Source organism: Anoplopoma fimbria, chromosome 16 (assembly GCF_027596085.1).
Source record: "Anoplopoma fimbria isolate UVic2021 breed Golden Eagle Sablefish chromosome 16, Afim_UVic_2022, whole genome shotgun sequence".
NCBI classification, from domain to species: Eukaryota; Metazoa; Chordata; class Actinopteri; order Perciformes; family Anoplopomatidae; genus Anoplopoma; species Anoplopoma fimbria.
The window spans coordinates 7,694,147-7,711,412 of record NC_072464.1 but is presented as its reverse complement, the minus strand read 5'-3'; the positions used below and the strand labels follow the sequence as shown (position 1 = coordinate 7,711,412).

The following is a 17,266-nucleotide window of genomic DNA, read 5'->3' as shown; positions in this document are numbered from 1 at the left end:
TTGGTTTTGGTGTTTTTATATTAGATACTTTGACAACAGGAACAATATTTAACCCTTAAACCTAGTGAAAAAGACAAAAGCCTTAAAATACAACAACATCTTGTTCAACTTCCAAAATCCTCCCTGATTTTGGAATTGTCGAGAAAACCCAACCCTGTCACAGGATGTGCTGGACTGTGCTAGTGAAACGGTGCTGCAGTAGACATTAGTCTGAGATCTTCCTCAAACTGGTTACAGTTGGGATCCCCTCTTACTTTAGGCGTCGCTGGAATCTGGACCCCGGTTAAGGGGTTAACGCACCAGCACTCGCCTCGCTGGCCATGGGTGGACATGTTGCACTGCAGAGAAGGAAGAAAAACAAACTAGACAAGTTGGAAAACACTGGAAAAAAAGAGGGAGGGGTAAAGATGCACAGTGGGAATTAGGGGGTGCGTTAATGAAGCATGGCCTTTGGTGGCTTCAGATACGTGTGTGTGTGAGTACTCGTGGATCTTCTGATGGCGGGGGGCCATTGGATGAGAGAGAGGGCCTTGGTTTCGGGTGGGACAACACTCACCCAATAACAGCCCATCATCAGGTCATGCCCCCTACTCACAACCAACAACCCATCCACAGCCACATCGACACACACACACACACACACACACACACACACACACACACACACACACACACACACACAGCGGCATGCCAGTAGACCAGCCCCCTCCATACCCCCCCGCGCAGAGCCCCCGCCTCTACTCAGAAATGAGGTCGTAATTGAAGTGGACACAGTTTACGCCGCGCACGCGGGGCGGCCGCGGAGGGGACGGCCAAAAGAATGAAGAGCTGGGGGGAAAGAAAAGACTTTCCATTTTCTTCCTTCGATGAGAAAGAACAAAAAAAGTGACAGTTACAGTAATTACCCCGCGACAAGGAGGGACAACTCCAAAAGGGAGCCGAGTGTTGAGGAGGTACAGCGTTCCTCCCTGGGAACCGAGGACCCCGGTCCGAAACAATGCTGTTGTTTGTGACCAGTGATGAAAATTGGCTGAGTGGTTGAGAGCCCTGCTTTAGGAAACTGTGGCGCCTATTCAAATCTTCTTTTCTGCTCTACTATCCCCATAAGAAAACACTGGATATGTGACCTTGTTTGTCCTCCTCCATCTGATTTCTATGGATGAGCAGAATTCAAATTCAAGCCCCCAGTCGGAAGCACAGTTCGTTCCTCGGCTTAACAAAAGTCTTCCCATGAAGTACGCCAAAACTGTTTTATTGCCTTGTAACCTTGAGCTCAGAAGCTGTTGCCTCATTCATGATGACAACATCTCCACGCGCATTTGTGTGTGTGTGTGTGTGTGTGTGTGTGTGTGTGTGTGTGTGTGTGTGTGTGTGTGTGTGTGTGTGTGTGTGTGTGTGTGTGAGACCAGAGTGTTAAGGAAGAGGAGGGAGTGTGTGAGTTTATAAAAAAAGGGGGAGGGGGAGAGTGGTGGCGGGTGGGAGTGAGGGGGAGGTTATATTTTTTTTCCAGGGTGATTTTGCCAGGCTGATACAAGAGATTTTGTGTGTGTGTGAGAGAGAGAGAGAGAGAGAGAGAGAGAGAGAGAGAGAGAGAGTCAGAATGAAAGAGAAGAGAGGGGAAATCCAAGGGAGAATTGAACAAAATGGTACAGTATGAGTGTGTGTGTGTGTGTGTGTGTGTGTGTGTGTGTGTGTGTGTGTGTGTGTGTGTGTGTGTGTGTGTGTGTGTGTGTGTGTGTGTGTGGGAACAAAAAAAAGGTAGGGGGAAGCAACAAAGTGAGAAAAATTGGTGATCAATTTGTGAAGGCACACAGACTGATAACAACAGAATCCTTTTCTGCTTTTCAGAAGCTCTTAAACATGTCACAACCCTGGCCAAAATGTTAATGAGTGATGTCACAGCAGGTGTTGTCCATCCTCTGTGACATCACTGATTGAGGTGTGGCCAGTATTGTGACATTCTTAACTTTCCACCCATAGAGAGAAGCCGTTTTTTACTGTGCTACGAGGCGATAGTTTGATAAACAACTACCTCACTGCAGTCAATTTGGAATAACCAACAGCTTGTAAACTGAATAATTGAATTTGAAATGTATAATACGGAGAGTGGTACAAGTTTCAGAGGTGTTAATTTCAGTCAAATACCACCCCCTCAGCCTTTTACTGAGACACTGTTTATCATTTTTTTAGACAGCCGTCATTTTATAGACATCTTCCTAAAATTCAGCCATATATTCTGAATGGGGGGAAATGTTGGGAACTTGGCAATATGTAAACTATTGTGCTTGTATTAACAACAGGGATGTAATGGTTTACAGAAGAAGGTTTTGCAGTCCTGTGCCAGAACAGTACAGCAGGAAATAAAAGGCTTACGGATCCAATGCTTTTCATTTATTTTGAACACACAATTGTGCAACCGTTAATGACCAACACAATCCTCCTGCTGGGGACTGAGGTAACATTTTGTCTCCTGGCAATTCTGATAAGCAATTTTAATTGTAAAAAAGAAGGACCATTTTAAACACCTAAATATTCAAACACTGAAACAACTCTTCCCAAAAGGCAATGGGTCACATTAAGATATAAAACTGAAAAAAGAATCTTTTATGCTATGAAATATAAAATGTGGTGATTGATGCGTTTGAATTAACATGCCTTACAAGGGTGGAGCAACGCTGACACACTGTCCTTGTGTTGTACCCAACTCTCTCTCCGTTGCTGTTGTAGCTAACCTGAATGTGCAGGTAGGTCTTCCAGCTCAGGAGTTGGGTTCGCTATAGTTTTCTCTGACTCACAATCAGCATGTTGTGCTAACCTTAGCACATTTTGAAAGAAAATACAACCTATAACAACCTAAAAGGTTTTTGCTAAAGTTTATTTCCGATATAGTTATTTCTGCATTGCCATATCAGTGCTGTGTGGCATGGATCATTAAATATATATCATGATAATTATGAATCAATATGATAAATATGTGACTTAATATTCTTGGCCATATCGTCATAAGTTTAGATTTTACTAACATTACTCTCAATTTTAGTTGGTCACTAAACATTGCTTGAGTTCATGGCCAATCCTACATGTAGGCCATGTTGGATAGAAGCTTCATTAAAGCAAAAGACAGACCCAAATGGGCATGGCCACCAACTAAAAGGCGCTGGGGCAGAAGTGAGCTGCTGGGACCCTGTTAGCACTTTTCCACCCTTAAAACTAGATTTACACACAGGGAGTCTCTTCATGACAGGGCATCAACATGCGGCAATAAAGCACAACATTCAGGCCCTTATCAGCGTGTGGCTTTTGGGGACCCCTGGAGTTCTGGGGCCCTGGGGAAGTTCCCCAGCTTTGCCACAATTTTTTATCACACAAATGGCCAAAGGCACGTTGTGTAGGTAAATATATATTGTGGGCACAGAATTGATGACATCATTCAGGCTATGCCAGTCATGGCCAAAGCTCGGCATGATGTAAGAAGGTAGAGGGTTTAAACGATGTGTGGATTGTTCCAACCGGCCTCGTCAACGTGAAATGTCCTGGAATTATTTTCAAAAGAACGTGTCTCCCAGAGGTCTGAATATGGCGTTAAATATTACGACTGTTGTGTAAGTTTTTTGTTATTTACAATATTTGGGGTGTCCTGTTTTGTTTATGGTTCATCCTGAACTGTTCCGGTTGCATTTATAATTACACATTTTTTAATTTTAAAACTTTTAAAAACTTTTTAAACCATGACAAAAGTTTTTGAACAATGTGTCTCAAGTGCCTAATTCCAAGTGTTTACCTAAAGTGTGTTTCTTGAATTGACCTACAATTAGCCTAAATTTACACTGCCCTTTGTCATGTTCACTATGTTTTTCAATGATCAAGCTGCCATGTTCAGTTGAGTAACACTTTGGAGCTTCTCATGTGAGAATGCTACTAAAGAAAAACTCAAATAAAGAGGTAAATGGTGTGATGTGATACCAGTGCTCTGTCATGGCTAACCTGTTTGAGGTTGTAGAGTCCATGTCTGTCACAGTTTGGAAATTTGAGTCCATACAGGTCCTCCAGCGGGCCTCTGTTATCCTCAGAGGTCATTTTGGAGATCTCCTCTAAGACCCTGTCCAGCTCCTGCTGACAGGCGCTCTGAAGGAGGAACAAGGACAAAGTTATTAACACCAATACTAATTCTGACAATAGCTATTGAGCACTTAGCACTTAGTAGAGATATCTTTACAGAAGAAAAACAACTCAAGTATTGAACAAAAAATAAATAGAATCACCAGAAGACAAGAAATAGAGTTGGTATAAGTTTTATAAAGTGTGAGGCCAAGGAATGTGTTCTGTCCAAGAAAAAGAATGGAGAAATAAAATACTTCTGTGTGTCTTGTAAAATGTCACAAAAACACACATTTATAGCTAACATTTTATGAGGGGCAGTAAGGCAAGCAGAAAGTTCAGCCAGTACTGATGTGGGTCTGGTGGAGTGGAACATGAGTGGCTAGACTGCTCAACTCAGCGGGTGGCCGTCACACACACACACACACACACACACACACACACACACACACACACACACACACACACACACACACACACACACACACACACACACACACACACACACACACACACACACACACACACACACACACACACACACACACACACACACACACACACCTGTGCAGACACATGTTCATACACCTTCATTAATACAGTGCAGATCATTCCTGTTGCATGGATCTGGCGCACACACACTCGCCATGTATAGTATCCCCATGTACATGCACACACACGTAAGCAACACACACATTAATGTAACACACAGTTACCAGTGTATCAGGCTGCCAGTGGGATCAAAGAGGTCCAGTCTCATGATTAGTTGGCTGAAGATGAGAGAGAAGGGCAGGAGGAGGCGCAGACTGCCATGAACCTTATCAGACATCTGAACATATGGATGAAAAGTACTCTCTTTCTTTCTCTGGCTCACTCTTTTAACACTTTCTCCTACAGTCTTTGATTATTTCTCTCTGTCTGTCTCTTTCTCACTCTTTCTCTCTCTCTCTCTCTCTCATAATGAAGGAGCATAAACTCACACCTTTTTGCTGCTCTTGTTTATTAAAGGATAAGTTCAGTCGATTTTATGTCACACAATATTTTACATGCCATATATATAATAGTTTTGAAAAAAGGTTTAATGAGGCCAAACATTAAAAAAAATGGCATTACAGGGTCTTTGTTTGAAAACAATAATATGAATGTGATACAAATTAGACTTTTAATTAACTAAAACAAATGTGTTCATATTCAAGGCATAAAGGTTAAAAATTTGACACGAAGCCCTGCTGACATCTAAGCATCATGTGTACAGTATTTGACCTCACAAGAACAAGCGGAACAAAGTGCATCCATGCTTAACAGCAGCTGCCTTGAAGCTGCTCCCCCTGCCCAGCTGCACGACTTATTTTACTGCATTCTCTCTTTTGTTGCTTCTAATGATGTTGACAATTGTTTTGCACCCTCCCGCGTACGCTTTTTTTTGTTTTGTTTTGTTGCTAGTGAGGGAGTTAAGTGAGGGAGAAAATGAGTAAATGCACATAATTGTTTGCCGTGTCGAGACATATATGGGGCTCCACATGTGTAGCCCCCAGGGCCCAAGCTCATTTGCATGAAACAGAAAGCATATCTGTGTTTGTACGCCGCTGCACAAAGGGTTTCTCAGAACTGTTTTTTACTTTTTTGCGGAGCTGCGGACTGTGAAATGTTAAGTGAGTGTTAAATAACGGGGGGGGGGGGGGGGGGATCTTTAGACAGCATCAAACTGCCAACACACATTCCACTGTGGAGGGCAAAACAACAACATTACTTTTCATCAGGAAGATCTTCATTATGAGCAATTATTGAAACTAAGACAACTCTTTTTTCTTAATTCAGTTAAAGGTGCTTCTACTTTCTTTATACATCTTTGGAAATGCATCAATAAATGCATCAAGGTAGTAAGTAGTCTTTTAGTGTACTAAAACTGGAACTTCATCATTGGCTTGGGAATATACAAGTATCAATATTTGTAGGCTAAATACCACAGCATTTCCTAAATAGCATTCCATATAAATTAATTATTGGTACTTTTATCAACATAATTCACATAACATTTCTATAAGAGAACATGAATGTGTGCTTGAATTTGTCATGTTGACGGGACAAAAAATTTGATCACATTATAGGGACTCATCTCCAAATGGGGAAAAAAAATGTGCTCCACACCAGGTAAGCCATAAAAGCTTAAGGGTTGAAACTTGTCTTTTGGTTAAAGTGAGTGTTAATTTATGGAGTTGTGATTAGGCATGAGTTGTTTGAGAGTAAGGTTAGGTCAAGTCACCCAGGTAATAAATGTATGACCTATACATGCGTATGCTTGTTTGATTGAAAGAATGCCCAGAGGAGGGCACTACTGTATCAGACTGAGGTTCTCCCACAGCACATTGTTGACCGTTTGTCACTGCTTGCTTTTCAAAACACTGTGGCATACACAAGTACTGAACACACAAAATAATGTAAACTGGGATGCTGCTATGGGAGGAAACAAACAGTTTTAAGGGAGCAATAGGGCCCTACGTTCATGCTAAATTAGCCTGCACTAAGATTATTTTTATGGCATTGTTTTTATTCATTCAATATCTGTTAAGGTCAAGTATTCAGATATTCATCTCATAAATGGACTGGTGTCATGGTGTAAATACATTCTGGTGTTACACGATCAGACTGGTTTTGTGTGGCACTGCATTTTTTAATAAATGTACTGGCCTGCACCTCTGTTGTTGCCCTTGACATGTTTTAAATCAGCCCACATGATAGTGCAACAAGCATGTAATCACAGAAGTTGTAGTCCGCCCTCTTAACAACTTCGCTTTTTGAGTTACAGTAAAAAGCTGCGAGGAAATGAATCACGAATTTTGAAAAACAGTTGAAGGTTTCGATCTGACCTTTATCACTCTCTGGATTCGAGGGTCCTCTAGTTGATTTGTCTTCATCTTGGTTCTGCGCTCATTCAGGGCTTGTTTCCGGGCGGACTCCTGCCAAATCCAGGCATCTATCGCAGGTCTTTTGGTAAAAGGATTCTCAGTCCCATGCACCTCTACAGGCAAACAAAGACACATACTTAAAATAGTTAATCTGCAGCATCTGTACATAAATTCTGCCCAAGCCTTCCTGGAAAAGCTAATCTATTCAAAGCCTTTGGTACACTTCTGGTTTTAATCTCGGTGTAACATTCAATACTTTGGAGTTTCTCTGAAAAGTGTATACTGAGTCAGTTCGTTGAGCACTAAAGTGTCCTGCCTTTTATGAAGTTAATGGACAGATGTTACCCTGGCACACAAAACTGCCTCACCATCTCTGCAGCTTTTTATACACGTACGCATTCATCTGCGTACGTGTATCTATTCACTAATAACAAACTGCTATTAAGTGCCAACATGTATCTAATAGCAGGCCTTTTTACAACTCATCTTAATCCTGGAATTAGAAGACAAAGTCATTCTGTGTCCTCAAGGCATCCTGTGTCCCTCATACCTCAAGTCACTAATTCTATACTGGAAAATCAGGCGTTACAATTGCTGTAATTATTATGGCGACAGTGTGAAGGGCCCGCCAAGGTCTTTTCTGTCTTACGCAGCAGTTTGCACAGGTCTCTTCTGAGCGGTAGGGTCACTCTGAGTGTGTTTCCTGCCAATGTTAAACCAACATGTGTTCAGCATTTGTTGGATACAGGAGAGACAAAACACAAACAACAAGCTAGCAAGTTAATCCAGAAGCAGACACAAAGTACGATGACAAATTAATAGAAACCTGCAGTGCCAAAAATGAGACCTCATCTGTTCATCAATGGCTGTGACTGTAAAATACAAATATTATATATTTAAATATTATTAAATTAACAGCGTAGTCATAGTCATCACAGACAAATATGTTCTGAGATTGTCTGAAACAGTTCAACAGGAAAGCGGTGGCTGAATTAAAGAGCTGAACTCCACAGCTAGTCATTGGTGGTGAGTCCTGACTCGCAAGGAAGCACTTCTGATTAAGGCTTTTAATGCTGAGTAAGGATTTCTTCGGGTACCTAATCGACCTGCCAGAGGCACTGAGAGTGGAGCATCTGTGTGTGTGTGTGTGTGTGTGTGTGTGTGTGTGTGTGTGTGTGTGTGTGTGTGTGTGTGTGTGTGTGTGTGTGTGTGTGTGTGTCTCTTTGTGTGTGTATGTGTCTGTAATTAGTGCTGTAAAACAGAAGCAGAACCCTGAGCTTGTAAATCACACCTGAGAGGGAAAGGCCCCCCAGTGAATCTTCAGAGCTCCTGCTATGAATCCTTCTGAAATGGATACGTGCACGTGTGAGTGCATGTACAATTTTCACACTCTGCCAGGTGTTAAAAGTAAGTGTGGCTTCTTCATAGCAACAGATTTTTTTTTTCACATCAGGCCTTGAACATTCATTTTTTCAAATTTCAAATTTGAATAGTTATCATGGTGGTTCGATCCACAGGAGCTGTTAGAATAAATGTCAGCACTGATACGTTGGTAGACATGACTTCTTTTGGACAACACACATTTGTGTTACATGTCCATACATTAAATGTCAAATGATAATATTTGCAAATGTACAAAAAAATGTTAACTTGCAGATTTTTTTGTTAAATTGTTTAAATTTCAATGATTGATGATTAAATTGTAAATAAAGACTATTCATTATAGCAAAGGACTCTTCAAGCTAGAGGCTTTTAGCAAGCATCTATATCTCATGAAGTCCCTATGAGTGACATGATAAGAATGCAGTCAGAGACGGAGATGTTTAGTGTTATCCACTTTTAACTGGCTTTACTCTAAAGCCAGCGACCAGATCTAGCTAATGCAAGTTATTGCTTTGTGTTTTTAATTCCGTATACAGAGAACGCCCGTTTGTGTTTAGTACAACTAAATGGATCTCTTCACAGATAGACTGAGATGCCAACACAGAATTTCAAATTTCTTAAACGTACTCGACGAAAATTCCGGCCAAAAAAACAAACAAAGAAAAAAAAGAAAGAAAAAATGATTCATCCTCTGGTGACCAAGAATTGTTGAGCCAAATTCAATGGAAATAAATCCGATTTTCCCTCTGGATTTAAGTGGTGGATTGAGTAGACATTGCCATCCCTTAAGACGAAAATCGACTATATATTGTAAAATCTTTGTTTCATCTTTGAAGAAGTCAAATTATATTCACTACAGTTTGTGAGCAATGGCCAAAAGTCATACATTTCCAACCTCCAGCTGAGCACACAGGCTTAACATTTTGATCCAAGTTGTGTTAAGAGATTCACAAACAGTGGAAGAATATCTCACATCTGCAGAACACATTAAACATATTCAAGAGAGAGAGAATGATTTAATGATTTAATTTAAGCGTCCAATGCTCTAAAAATAGAAAAAGAAAACATGTTGAAAAGTGATCTAGTTTTGCTTTCCATTAGTGTTTGCCAGAACACTGCATTGGCTTTTACTATTTCTTCCTAAAGGCAACACTCGGTGGAGAATTAATGTTGAAAGCTAGCCAAGATGCAACTATAGACAAGTTGTAAAGGTGAAAAAAATCTAAATTTTTTTCTATATTTGTGCTGAAGATCTCATATGACATGACAGTATGTTCCAGGGAGAGAAAGAAAAAACCCAAAACACCTCTTTAGCCAACAGCTGTCATCCAAACGCTGTGTTGTTGATTCTCCAATGCCATAGAAACTACCTGTCTCGAGCTATTGGCTTTGGGTATTGCCTTTGAGCAATGCTTTCACAGTTCTCTCATAGCACAAAATGAGTAATGTCTTTCCAGAGTTGCTCAGCATAAATGTATTTGCCCTGTTATTGTACACAGTGAAGCCGAGTCTCAAAAACGTAACTGTGCTTCCACAGCCAAGAAAGTGGCCTTACGGTACTTCAAACCATTGTCAGTGTAAATGGTTCCTCTCAAGACTCGGCCACTTCAAACACTTTACAGCTGGCAAACAGACAAAAAGAGCAATTGAATAATGAAGAAGGTTTTTCCTAGCCAGAGATCAGCTTCAAACCTTTTACGGTCAGCTAGTTCTTTCAACTCTTGATGTTGCTATGCGTCCGTGTGGCCGTGTGTGTCATCCAAACCAAATGAAGTTGACTTTGTAGTTTCAAGGGAAAACTGTTGCCAATTGGAGCTCCTACTTTGTCTGTCAGACTTAAAAGAAAATAAGTGCAGTCTAAGCTCACAGTGGATTTCTCTTACGAAACGTATATGCTTTATACCATCAACATAAGTGCTCATATAGGGTAGATTGACACAACCTGTCACATTGCAAAGAACAGATTTCCATTTTTATTTTTTTTTGATGCGTTGCTTATATTTTCTGTTATGTATTTTGGACACAACGGACATTTTAATGCTGAAGTGACAATTTACTGCTAATAATGTTTCAAACCTGCAAACGACAGACAGAAGTCCTTTCCCACGACTTTCTTTTTTAAAAGAACATATGCAGTTTATCGTTAATTTCTGTTGTCTTGCCACCTGCGGTCATTGTTGTAAAAGTATTTCAATCTTTTACTTTAAGAGGCAATAATCAATATTTCTAACATTTCCTTTATTTTTTGAATTTGGGTAAAAATGCTTCAATAATATGAAAGGACTCACCTGAAGAGACAAAACAAAAGAGAATTGTCAGCCAACTCTGCAGGTCCCCTCTTAAAAAGATTTAAGTGTTTATTGTTTTGTTTTACCAGGCAAAAACCTCCAGGTCTAAAAAGTAAAGCCATTGTGGCAGGGACTTAAACTTGGCTTTTATCTAATGACCATCAGGGGGCGAATCCTTTGTTGCAAAAATAATTCAGATTTCCTAGAAGTCTATGAGCAAATGATCCTACTCCTCACTTGGTTTATAACCTCAGCAGTGTGTTTTCAGATCATGAATGTTAATTGTAATATTTTGGTCACTTAAAAATGTCTTATTCCGCGTTTGGTTGTACTTAGCTCCGCCCTATCGTGTCACTTCTGGTTGCAATAAGCCAAGATGGCGACTGCCAAAAACCAAGATGGCGGCAACCAATATGCTGATCTTGAGTTTTCAAAACAGCAGTCCACAAACGAATGGGTGACTTCATCCACTTCCTTTTTAGAGTTAATTTGTTTTACGTACCGCAACTATACTGTTTTGGTTCAGTCTTACCACTTTTATTAGTTCTGTTTTCAGGCAGCTGTTTTTTGCTGCAGAAAATATAGCAGAGCATTATGATTGATAAAATGACAATATCTTTGTTTTTTTGTAAATCTTAATCTGAAAAGCAACTGATAATCATTTCGAGGTAAATATTTTTATTTTGTGAACCACTTTGTGACCTTGTTTAGATAAGTGATATACAAATAAATGTATTATATTAATATTTCTATTATCAATAATAATATTATGGAAAGTATAATATTTAGTTTTGTATAAAAGAGCATGCAATTCAATTTTACCTCAAGTGCCTCAAAATTTTACTTTATTTGAGTTCTTACGTAAATGTACCAATCTTATTGTGTCAGTAAATGTTTTGATCATATTAGGCAACATTTAACTTTCCAACATGACCCCGTTTAAGATTAACACAAAGGAGGCAGGGCTTCCTATTAACACCTCAGGGGCAGTTTTCTCAGAATTGCAGGCACCAACACGCACCCACCCAAAGCGATCTCTCGTGTCTTCACCTTTTCCTGTGGCTGTGTGCCGACACACATACTGTGTGCACACACATCTACATAGAGTAATTAAAGACCTGAGTGCGAGTGAGGGAGAAGGAGCATGCCTCAGCAGAGGATCACCTGCAGGGCAACAAGGGCAGTTATGGACCACCGACAACACAAGAAAAGAAAGGAGAGAGAAAAGCAGACAGAGAGCTGTGCAAGGAAAGTTCAAACAAGGATTGGACAGGGCACTAGTTTCCTATTGGCTGGAGAAGGGGGTTTGTCAGTAGAGGATTGGTGGTCTGTGTAGTTTAGATAGCAAGAAAACACACAGGCCCTTCTATTTCCAGATAGTGGTGCTATGGACTTGAGGAAAGAGGCCAAACTGTAGCATGTGATTGTAGCAAGACAAGAACAATATTGAAAATCCCGGATTGTCTTGCCTCTAATAATATCTAAACATAGCAACTAAGTTATGATCATAGTTAAGAGGTTAAGCAATGGTAAAACAATATTTAATGTATTAAGTGTGGTAAATTGTCATGAATAGCAGGTCTGTGCACCTGACAATATGAAGATCATACTACATACTGTATCTGTATTGAATGTAGGCATTGGACTGAAATTGTGAAATTCAGATTAGTCATTGGACTGATATTGTGAAACCCAGATTAATCTAATGTAATTACTAAATATACTGGGCTGAGTTGTAGAATAAAGACATGCCCTCTCTTCTTGGCTTTGTGCAGAGAAAATACACGTTTGGCTGAAAGTACCAACGTGGTTTGGGACTGTTCAGCGCCAAAAATACATTTGGAAAACTCAAGAGCAATATCCCTTTCCAGAAATCACAACCCACTTAATCAAGATAATCCTCAAACCTTGTTGTGAGCAGATTCATGAAGGAACATAATTCATGGAGACATTGCTGTTGGTTTTTCAAATGTATTACTTTTTGCTGCTTTAAGCACCAAAAGCTAATTGCCATTTAGTCCCAATATATTTGGGAGAAGTTGGAAATCTCTATTGCCAATACCTCCAAAATCTGGAAACACACACCCAAATAATTTGGCGCGATAACTAGTTAGAGGAAAAATATGTATTTTTGATTTTTGGGGGATATGCCAAAACTTCTGCTAGTGATGGACTTAAAAGAAGTAATTGGTCTAAATGTTTCAAGTCGGTGAACACAGAGTTGTACTGAACAAAGAGTACACATTACCAAACTGACCTTCCTCCCAGTACAGTATATGTTGACATAATGATGGCTATACAAATATTGTTGTATACTGATGCATCCACTGATAGATGCTCCACCTTTGCCCTGGACTCCCTGTGAGATAGTGAATTCATTCTCTTCGTCCATGTTTAAAAGACAGGAAAAACATTTTGATTCTTTTAGAGACTTTAGCACTTTACACACACTCATCACTGGACTGAAACCTTTGTGGCCCATGACAGACTATGTTTCGAAGTCGACTCCCATTGCAAAAATTGTTCAAGTTGAAACACTAAAGGTGATGTGCCAGATCTTATATGACACACTTTTCATATTGGAAGAATTCAAACCATGGATTTAAATAATCTGTGTTTTGCTGTCAAGATTGTGAGGGGGTGTGAAGTGTGCTCCCACCAGGAAAAGCTGGAGTGGTTGATTTGAACTCTGGACTGTTTACTCAGGCCGTCACGCTGTGTAATTCGGTTTAGTTTAGGTAGGTGAGAGTGAAGCCATTTTAACTCAGGATCACACCAAATAACCACAACCCCAAAAAATGCATGTCTCTTTCAAGTGAACAGCACTAGTGATTATTTATCAGTGAGAATGTAATCCCAACCAACTACAGGAAACGACCCCAAAACATGCATTTTAATGGGGACAAAGGAGACAGATGTTGCCATCCGATAGCCTGCAGTTGCTCATGCTTGAAAGGCCAAGCATAACACAGTGAACCAAGGGCAAACCGCAGTCTGATCTGATGCTCATTTTCAGCTTTTCCTCTATGCGTTCCGACTGGTTTAAACACCAAAGAAGGTAAATCACAGCAGAGAGCGCAGACAAGTCCCTCACGCTTAGCTAAAGTTACAGGGCTTGAGCTTGTTGTCACCCTCTCAAAAAACAACTGAAGATTCCTGCAGAAAATTATAAATCACCTCTGTTGAGTTTTTCCTTGCGTGAAAGTCCAAGAAACTCATCAAATACATTCCTCAGTGAGCTGACCCAAGATGATAATATAGAAAAAAGAGCTAGATTGAGTCACGAGGTTGCACCTGTTACCATAGACATCTGCAACTTTCCCAGCACCATTCCGAAGGGCATGTGTTCTGTGTCTTCCACATTTACAGCATGTTACTACTTCCAAAATGCAATCAGCTTGAGTGTTGTACATTTTTAAATGTGTATGAAATCACTTCCCTCAAGTACCATAAACAACATCCTATCAAAATAAGTCACTCCCAATAGGAGTTCTATGAGGATACATGGGTTACAGACGTGTTATGGGTTCACTGGAGGGATACTGCTTGTTGCGCTCACAGATGTGGGCCTGCCACTGCCTGCCAAACATATTGCATATGTCAACATTCATCTTCAGGAATCAATATGGACCTTTTGACCCTGATAACTGTAATGTGGGAGAGTGAAGCTTGACAATTCTGTGTCCCCGCAGGATTTTTGGCTTTTGTACTTTGGGTAGTCGTCGTGACCAAATACTTTTGATGTAGATGTGGTTTTTCCGACATTTAAAGATTCCTGCGGTTAAAAAAAGTAGTGTACAGCTTCTCAGTGCTACTTTAAGGTAAATGTTTCAACATTTTGCCCAGGTCTTGGTGATGCTGGCACACATGCACAATATTAAATAATATGCTACACTCCCTGATGAATACTGGAGGGCATTGTATTAAATTACAGTACATGCACTTGGTAGTGGACCACTCAATCAATCTACAAAGAAAGATCATACCTACATGAACACAGTAGTACTAAATCACTCTAAGGTGTGGCTGCACTGTTATAGAATTACACTGATTCATGATCCATAAATAGACTCCCTAATAAAAGTAACATTTGCCAGAAACAAGCTTAAATTCTGAGAACTCATCAACTGCTTCCACTCTCAAAGGAAACAACAGGATGTTAGTTTTTTGAGTAGCCTTTTGCTGTCCATCTTTTCATCAAAGGATATAAGCATCTGAAGCTGATTGAAAGCAGAAGCCATGTCTCCTGTTCAGTCAAGAACATGTTTTTGGTCCTACATAAGCTGATAGTAATTTTCTTACTGGTGTGGGGATTTCAGATCTTATACTACCCGGCAGTATATAAAGTAACTGAAAATGAGCTCCACCTTTACCATCGCTAATTATAATCTGATTAAAGGTCTAATTTGTATTGTTCTGAAATGGGCCATTCTGCATAATGAGTACATTTACCTTAGGTAACCCACTTTTATTATTGAGTATCATACTTTTGTACTTTTACTTGAGTAATATTTTCAATGCTGGACTTTAACTTGTAGGGATGTAAGGATGTAAGATTGTGATGTCCTGATTATTGTCAGGAAATATCTAACTTAACTTCTTAAGAATGTCAATACCTTTTTTGTTAGTTCTTTCACAGAGGAATACATGGTGATATTATTTGGAGAACAAGGTTTTTTTTTCTGAGCTTCGTGCCGCACTTAATGGCAACCAATCAAGTTGTGCGGAACAGTTTGAGTTGTACCTATATTGACAAGATAAACTCTTTCCAGTACCTTTCACAATAAATGCCCTAAACATTTAATATTTGCATGCTAGTATTTCACATTTTTGTGTTGTTTATTGATCACAAAGGCTTTTATTTTAATCTTCTTCTTTCCCTTCCTTCTCTTTTGGGAAAAGAAACAAAAACATTGATTTCTCTTTGTCCACCCAGGCTATGCTCTGCCATTTTTTTTAGAAAATCAAACATTCACCCTCTTAAGAAGCTCCTAGCTTTTGGTGTTAGCATACAGTGACTGTATCTTAGTTTTTTTGCTGAAAAGAGCCACCTGTTGCTGCTGGAAACACCGTTGATACAAGCAGTGAGACTGAACCAAAACAATGAGCTGAAAGAGGCTAAAACTCTTAGCAGGGCTAAGAGGAGCTGTAGAGTCTGGAGAAAAGTATCTGCGAGTTCATCATTGAGTGACCCTTAACACCTTTTCCATTATTTCCATTGTTTAAGTTTTTGTTATAGTTCAACTTTAACTTTAACCTTCCCCTTTCAGCACTTTTTCTCAAAGGAACTTACCATTTGTAGCCTGCTGGTCCAGACTTGTTGTGACATCCAAGTCCACTTTTTGTCCACATCGTCCTAAACCGTGGATAAGTTGTTGCAAAGGTAATTCAGACTCTGTGCTCGGGTAGCACCTGAGGCCGCCAGAGCACCTCGGTGTATAGACCCCACAAGGCTCCCCTTCCACCCTGGCACACTGTGGACAGCAGCCACAGCCCGGCTCCCTAACTATTTCTGGACATGCTGCTGTGACTGTGGGACACGCAGCTTGATGCTCCGCGGTACAACTTTGGCATCGGAAAGCCAAATCCCCAAGTAAGATTCCAGGCATGGCAAGGTATGCAAACACCAACGCATAAGTCAAATATATGACCATTCTGACGCTTAATAGGTTTATTAGTGACTACTGAAAGTCAAAATGACCCTTGGAAGAAAAAAACTATGAACCTGGAAGCCATGAAAGTCTGAAAGTCAACTGAGTGCGTAAACATTGTGATGCCACTGACAGGGTCCTATCTGCTCTCATATTACTGCCTTATTGTGAATCAGGAACAAGAGGGTCTATCACAGTGTAAGTTGGAATGGCTGATCCTTTTAGTTTGGTTTTGGCTTTTTGATAGCCATAAGAAAAGATTAATTCCTTCTCAGCATTGACGAGCACCAGGGCCGGGCGTGTAGCCAAGTTGGATAATGACATTATTCCTTTAACAGAACTTGATGACTTCTTGCTTATAGAGAAAAATATTTTGTTTGTCTACCCCCTGTCATTTTGGGAGCATATTGAAGCGAACAATGTGTTGAGCAAAACACCTCTGTGCATACTTGTTGCTCGCTATGGCAGCTCACATCACTATGTTTCGGGCTACAAAAAAACATACATTAGAACTGTTTGCACTGTTAGCTGACAGCCACTGGCTCTGTTGTCTCTCTGCTGTCTGGATTGGAAACATGGCCAGTGTCACACAGACTGGAGAGCATTGAGAATGAGCAGCTTGTCCTTCTTCTCGGCTCTCTAACTCACGACGACTTCCTCCTCATCTTCAGTGAGATCTTTGAAATACAACACTGTCCCATCTGGAGCTTTGACAGGGCTTTAACATGGATCATAAATCACTCATAGATTGTTTCAAGTAATTGTTTTATAGGACGAATCCTTAAAGTTGTACTGATACTTACAGGATACAATCCAACAAAGGACTAGCTAATTCTTTTGTGATTTTGTTGCCTTAAACTAACTTCCACTGAGTTGTTCATCATTCAAGTTATCGTCAACATGCTCTTTTCCTAATCCTAACTAAGTGGTATTGTTGTCA

General features: G+C 40.1%; 1 protein-coding gene across 1 annotated transcript; it reads right to left on the bottom strand.

Annotated features, from left to right (window-relative positions):
• On the bottom strand, positions 1-16,420 carry LOC129104509 (insulin-like growth factor-binding protein 2-B). Its single transcript, XM_054615225.1, has 4 exons — positions 15,969-16,420; positions 6,966-7,117; positions 3,985-4,125; positions 1-338 (listed from the first exon to the last, which is right to left on the bottom strand). Exons 1-4 carry the CDS (start codon positions 16,327-16,329, stop codon positions 180-182), a joined length of 813 nt encoding a protein of 270 aa, XP_054471200.1. The 5' UTR covers positions 16,330-16,420; the 3' UTR covers positions 1-179.
• Positions 16,421-17,266: the final 846 nt, after the last annotated feature.